The following is a 7,726-nucleotide window of genomic DNA, read 5'->3' as shown; positions in this document are numbered from 1 at the left end:
CCATCATAGCATCTGATGTGGCTTTTTAAACCAGACAATGTTCTGAAAAGGCACCCCATTTAGATTGCACCTCCGATTTGGACCGCCAAGAGCTGCAGATAAGTTCTGCTCTTTGTGGATCTTAGAATATCTTTTGAGGCCTCCGTTCGATTTTAAAACTTTCTGGCATACATTCAAAGGTGTGCCCAGACATATAGGCAGAATAGTCGGTGGAGGTTCGTTGCTATTATGTTAAACTGTCGTATGTCCAAATTTGCCCAAATACGTAAGTTCAGATATGTATACTAAGCAAGTTCGTATAGTAGCGTACGTTTTCAATATATACACATGCAAACAGACAGACAAATACATACATACATACATTCACACACACACACACACACACACACACACACACACACCTCCATAAAAACAATCAACCAAATACACGAATACCAGTGTCGCATAAAATTTATTCTCACTAAATACACAAGAGTTTTAATTTGTTTTGATATTATGTTTCGCATTACTTTTTGCTATTTTTGAGTTGTTATTGTTTAGTTTTTTGTTTCTTTTTTTTTCTTCTTTTTCTCTTTTTCATTTTGGTTTGCTATTATTTCTTCATATTGACTTTCCATTTGATATCACTGACTAACATTATCGGAATTATTATAAAGGCCATTGACAGAGTTACTTTGATTTACTTATCATACACTATCACGGTGGAATAGATTTGAAAAGCATCAATAATCTATCCGTAGTTCAAATAAATAGTGGTTATAAAAGAAGACAATGGATATTTAGTGTTAAGTGTTTGCATTGAAGGCAGTGTTTATAGAGTAACAGACAAATAATCAAGCAGTCGGCGATCCATATTCTCTGATTGGCACAAAAGCTGTGTCCATAGTCAAGGCACTTAATTCTGAAGCGGCCCAGTTCATCTGGTAATTGATAGTCGTAGGAGGATGGGGAGTTGACAAAAAAATGCATAAAATATTTCACAAAGCACCATATAAAATTCAGTTGCATCCCTCTATGATTTAAATCAATTTCTATTAGAGTTAGCATTGCTTTTTGTCTTTCTGAGATCGGTAGTGTAAATGCTACGAGGATACTGGAATGTATTCTAGCATGAATATCTAGGAAGTCAATATTATGGAAGTCTTGATGAGGAGGGAGTGTGGCATAGAATCGGAAATTGGAGAGGACTAAATTAATTAAATCGGTTGGTTTTTTTCCAACTACTTTCTGAGTGCTAAGAGCAAACCTACTCGCCGGATTTCTCTTGCCCTTTCAAAATATTGAATCTGAACCGATTCAATAAACTTTAACGTTATTGTACTAATATGTTACCGTATTAATGCTACTAGGGCTGAAGAGTGGCAGAATCTTTAAAGCGTCGGACAAAATGCATTTGAGGTCACTTTTGCTCTTCATCTTCCTGGGTCGATAAAGTAATGCACTAATCAAGTACTGGTATTAGTATAATATACTATATCTGAATCTAATTCGCTGTCTATTTCTCCGGTGTTTAATATAAGTACCACTAGTAATAGTTAAAATCAGAGAAATTGAGTGAAATATTCAATAATGTAGTCCCTAAGTGATAATACATTGTAACTGAAAGCTTTATTTACAGAATTCTTTGATAATCAAAGCGATAAAAACATAACCTTTATACAAATATCGGTAACATACATATATTCTTTGCCTGCGGCGTGAGGATTTTACTGAATTGCACTGAGTGTGAAGATACTGTAAGTGACATAACACGACACATTAATAAGGTTGTGAAAAGGGAATTATTTCCTTTAGGTTGGTTTAAAATAATATGGATGGAGGACTAATGAAGTTTAACTATGTTAGTGAAGACTTTAAATAAACTGCTAATGGTAATGCGTAGGCAAAGTTTATGATTTGAACTATGAACAGTGTTGAGTGTATTATCATATCGTTAAAATCGAACAGAGACATAGAGAGCATGTGATTGCTCCTAATTAAGTTCGTTCAATCAGGCGTTGGTATAAACTTCCAGATTATCGGTAGATATTTATGCAAATGGTGACATTTTGTCAGAGATCACCGCACTGCAGACCTGTTAAGATTATTGAGTATGAGATTTTTTTCACCTAAACATAATCTGCAGGTCTTTGTACCATTTCTCTATGGTATCACTCCGGTCATTGGAGCTGTTACTTTGTCTCTCTTAAGCCTTACTTGTATAGGATTTTATTTATTTATTTATTCATTTAGACAGACAGACAAACAGAAAGAGAGAGAGATTGACTGAAGATATTTTCAGAACTTTAAACAGTTGCGAATACATTTTATCTTCTCTGTACACAAAAGTTATATTACAAAATGTTAATATAATAACGCCATTACGCAGCTCATGCAAAAGATAGATCGTAAAAGATAGATGTAACCCAAGTGCTGCAGTTTTCCCATGCTTTATTTACGTACTACCACTTTTTCACGGAAGATACAAATGGAAAAGACATCCCAGTTAGTGCCCACCATCAGACAGAACAAGTATCATAAGCCAGTGGGTAAAACTTCAAGAGGCCACCCTATTAGGTGGTTCATATTCCCGTATCATTTCTTCCTCAGATCGTCATAGATTCTCCCCAGCGATGACGAGAAACTACTAATACTGTTACAGACAGTACACGGATTCAGTAGAGAAATTGACATGAAATTCAGATAAAAGAAACATGTCAAGGTAACGTTGATAGGAGGAAAATTAACCGAAACCACTTTATATATATATAAATATATATATATATATATTATATATATATGTATGTATGTATGTATGTATGTATGTATGTATGTATGTATGTATGTATGTGTGTGTGTGTGTGTGTGTGTGTGTGTGTGTGTGTGTGTGTGTGTGTGTGTTATATTCAGAAACAGAGATAACGGAATTAATCAAACACAGGCTTACGTATACTAAGGAATTAATGAACTATTATTAGACCTATGATATTCTCAACTGGAAGCTAAATGAATTAGCAAGACTAGACAGGAAAACCAGAAAACTAATTATTGTATGTAGGATACTCCACCTCAAAGCCGACACCGAAAGATTAGATTTACCACGATTACATCTAGGAACTTATTATATAATATCTAGTGCAAAAGTAAAATATCTAATAAAAATAATAGGGAACTTATAGAAATTACTATAACGCACGAACAAAATAATTCTTTCTGCTCTCATGGATTGCGACAAATATAGAAGAGAAACAGAGGACGGAGAAGCATCACGGGAACTAAATTTAAAAATGGGAATAAAAACAATTGTAGGTAGAAAACACATACTAGCCATTCAAAAATACACGAAATCTGTTAATTTCACTTGAACATTTATTATTTGGTGGCAAAATGTTCGTCGCGCCAACTGAGACCCGATGACTGACACGGTTCCACTGAAGCAATAGAACTGTTAGATGTCATGTTAATACTTTGATTAGGAAAAATTCCTTACATGACCAATATGTGGCAAAGTAAAAGTGAATAAAGAATAGACCTGGTCTTCGGTTGGAAAGCACAGGACTTAAACTTGAGACGGGGATTCTTATTTGGGGTTATCACAAGAGAGAATCCTTCATACTGGGATCTGCCTAAGGCATATAATGAATCAAAATGCAAAGAGTAACTACAAAATATGTGGAGGTTTTGAGGAAACAGTGTATAACATTGTTTTGTGGTTGCTTTGTCCCAATCAAAGGACAACATATATGGATGCCACTCCGTCGGTTACGACGATGAGGGTTCCAGTTGATCCGATCAACGGAACAGCTTGCTCGTGAAATTAACGTGCAAGTGGCTGAGCACTCCACACACACGTGTACCCTTAACGTAGCTCTCGGGGAGATTCGGCGTGACAGAGTGTGACAAGGCTGGGCCTTTGAAATACAGGTACAACAGAAACAGGAAGTAAGAGTGAGAGAAAGTTGTGGTGAAAGAGTACAGCAGGATTCACCACCATCCCCTGCCGGAGCCTTGTGGAACTTTAGGTGTTTTCGCTCAATAAACATTCACAACGCCCGGTGTGGGAATCGAAACCGCAATCCTATGACCGCGAGTCCGCTGCCCTAACCACTGGGTCATTGCGCCTCTACTACAATATATATACACAGTCATGACAAGGTTGAAGCTATTATATGCTGGAAATTATGTAAACTTTATATAATATCCACAGAAAAGTTCCGATTCTTACAGAAAGGAAAAGTAGGGAAAGTCGTCCAGATATTATAGTCAAAGAGCGAAAGAAGAAAAATGGGGGTAAATGGGTAGACAGACAAACAAACGGATGGACTCACATGTAATTAGATAGACAGACAAACGGTGAGAGATATTAAATTTTGCATAATATAGTATATCATATTTTATAATAATAATTGTATAAAGTTAGGACGTTGCATGATATTACGTGTGGGTGTATATATATATATATGTGTGTGTGTATGTGTGTGTGTGTAATATGTACAACATTCACGTAAAATAACAATATTCATAACGTGGTTATGCATTTCCGGACGAAATTTATGAAAATATTAGTAACAGCAGATACAATGGTTAATGTCATTGGTGTGTCAGGAATTATTCATTACAGAACTGTCGTTGATAAAATTCATAGCAATTCTGAATATTAAAAAGATAGATATATTTATAGATTGGTGGATATTTGACTTGATCGATGGATAGACAAATGGATGGATAAACGGATGTGTTTTATCACCTTATTTTCTAAAAAGCATACTATTCTCCTCACTAATCATTGTCATTGTATGAAAAGCAGACGTTTTTAGTGGTTTCCGGTTTTTTTTAAAAACAATCTATAGCAGTTTATTGAGCTAGTCTAGTCTAATATATTAAATGTGTTTACTCTTCTCTCTACATCAAGATACTTTTTAAAACAACAGGAGATTATGTGTGTGTGTGTGTACATATATATATGCACATTCTCAAGAATGGAAATAGTAAACTGCAGTATGTTTCACCTAAGATTATTCCAGAGTTAGCAGTCATTGTATTTAAGTATTTTCTGGTCTTGAGGAAGAATACTAGTCTTTACGACTAGTTTGAAACTATGACACTCGGTCGCTCGCTTTGTGATACTTTTCAGAAAAGGTTTCTGCATCCCACTTTCCTATAATCCATCATACCATAAACCTGAGCATCCAGGCCAGAAAAAGGATCAAATATGTATGCGAGCCTCTGTATGCGTGTGGGGGGGGGGTATATTTGTGTGTGTGTGTGTGTGTGTGTGTGTGTGTGTGTTTGTGTATGTGTGTGTGTGAGTGTGTGTGACTGTTTGTGTGTGTGAGTGTGTGTGTGAGTGTGTGTGAGTGTGTTTGTGTGTGTTTGTGTGTGTGTGTTAGTGTGCGTGTGACTATGTGAGTGTGTGTGTTAGTGTATGTGTGTGAGTGTGTTTGTGTGAGTGTGTGTGGGAGTCTGTGTGAGTCTCTGTGTGTATGTGTGAGTGTGTGTGACTGCGTTTGTGTGTGAGTGCGTGTTAGTGCATGAATGTATTTGTGCGTTTGAGAGTGTGTTCGTGTGAGCGTGTGTGTCTGTGTGTGTATGTGAGTGTGTGAGTGTGTGTATGTGTGAGTGTGTGTATGTGTGACTGTATGAGTGTGTGTGAGTGCGCTTCGACTCACTATGTGTTTTCCTCGGACTTATAAAATCATATTTTTATAAAACTTTAATCTTGGCAGTAGTTTGTCATTGAACTATGGCTTCAAGGTTATTTAGTCGATCGTATCATAACTAGTAGTTATAGCTCTTTGCTATATATTTTATCGATTTCAATTGATCGAATGGTTAAGTTATCTTTTCAGCGTAAAAGGGCGCGACGCCACACATCGATTGAGATCGGTATACACAAACACACAGACGCACTACATTTACCCATATACACATACTAAAAGGTATAACGGTTTGATAGTTTGACTCAGTTCATTCAGATCCATATTACATAAAGTTTCGTGGGTTCGCAATACGTCCACTAAAGCAGATATTCAGAGATAGAGTAATGTGGAGCTAAATCGAACTATCATTAAACACATGTAATTCCAACAGCTTGTGTTAAATACTACACTCTTTCATTTGTTCACCTACTCGTGCACACACACATACATACAATTATCTTTACATTAATGTGCATACACACACACACACACACACACACATATATATATATATATATATATATATATATATATATATATATATATATATATATATATATATATATATAGCAACGTTTATATTGCCAACATAATGTGGCAGTCGTATAAAGGACGATGTTACTGTGTGATAATATCTTTTCCAGCTGGATATCAACACACAGTGTGTGTCCATATAGCATTTGCAAGGAAGGTCATCGCTCCTATCTCTAGCCATGCGTGATACTCTCAGACCTAGGTTTCGGGATGTTATCCGTCCTCAGTGTGAGACAACCACAAGCTAGTGACGAAAGCTCTCTCCACTTGCAAATACTATATATTTTTTAAGCGATACACAGTCATTAATCTCATATAGAGAAAAACAACTTGTTTTAAATCTTGCAAAGGCTATACAGACACAAGCTGTGTGTCGATTGCCAGCTGGAAAAGATGGTTTCCTGGGGCTAAAACAACAGTAACATCGTCCTTTATAGGACTGCCACTTTCTGTTGGCATATAAACATTACTATCCGGTACTGTTACTGTATATCTCTCGCTCAGAGATTTAAAACAAGTTGTTTTTCTCTATATATGTATGTATGTATGTATGTATGTATATCAATAATTGACAAAAGAACAGGAATTACGTAATCACCTTCATCAGCTTAGAGATGTTTCTACTTTAAAAAGCAGTACATTCAGAGCTGAGCGCTAATGCAACAGCTTAATAGCTTCGAAGAAGCTCTGGGGCGTCGCACAAGCACCTATCTCTCAATGCACTGCTTCTTATAGCAGCAGCTGTAAGCTAATGAAGGTGTTATGTAACGTCTGTTCTTTTTGGTCGTTCTTTAATTGATATTTTGCTCTGTACTCTCCTAAGGCATAATTATATTGATTTTTTGATAAATGATTATTAATATTGCTATGCCTGAAATTAATATGTGTGTGTGTGTTTGTGTGTGTACATTTACCTACGATGGACTCTGGGACAGTTCACCTTTCAAATTCTATTCACAAGACATTAGTTAACTCGAATAGCGACTGCAGAAAAGGGCCTTTGTTCTTGTCCTTGGTACCGCTAAGGGAAATTCAATGCAAAATCCACCTTGAACTTTTTTAAAAACCACTCTATTATTCCTGAATATACGAACGATTTACTAACCTGAACATGCAACGCTTTCAACACATTTGACAAGGAGCTGAGTTTTATCGGTCATGGTATCACACATCTTAACTACAAAATTAAATACGATTCTGCTTCATAACTAACCCATTTTGCTTTCTTTTCTTCCATCAATTTTCTATTCTAGCACGCCGTCTTTACAGAGAATATCACCGCTGTATGTATGACACCTTCAAAACTCTCACATTTGCTTTCATTTCTTCATATTGTTATTTCATAGCCGTTGTTGTTGTTTTCTTTTTGTTGTTTTGTAAAAATGAATGCGCTTGATTGTAGCCTGCATCTTTTCTTTTTTCTTTTTCCTGTAACTTTCCAGATTGTTTCCCTTTCCTTTTATTTGTTTCTTCACAAACACACACACACACAGACATATATATATATATATATA

General features: G+C 35.9%; 1 protein-coding gene across 1 annotated transcript in view; it reads left to right on the top strand.

Annotated features, from left to right (window-relative positions):
* LOC106882109 (tetraspanin-8-like) overlaps positions 1 to 7,726 on the top strand; it is a 701,753-nt gene that overhangs the window by 671,832 nt on the left and 22,195 nt on the right. Inside the window, exon 7 of the mRNA XM_052966941.1 lies at positions 7,466 to 7,495. Within this exon, the coding sequence (XP_052822901.1) occupies positions 7,466 to 7,495 (30 nt within the window). The remainder of the gene's footprint in view (positions 1 to 7,465; positions 7,496 to 7,726) is intronic.

Source organism: Octopus bimaculoides, chromosome 4, assembly GCF_001194135.2.
Source record: "Octopus bimaculoides isolate UCB-OBI-ISO-001 chromosome 4, ASM119413v2, whole genome shotgun sequence".
Classification (NCBI taxonomy): domain Eukaryota; kingdom Metazoa; phylum Mollusca; class Cephalopoda; order Octopoda; family Octopodidae; genus Octopus; species Octopus bimaculoides.
The sequence above is the reverse complement of the archived record's forward strand: the minus strand, read 5'-3'. Positions and strand labels throughout refer to the sequence as shown.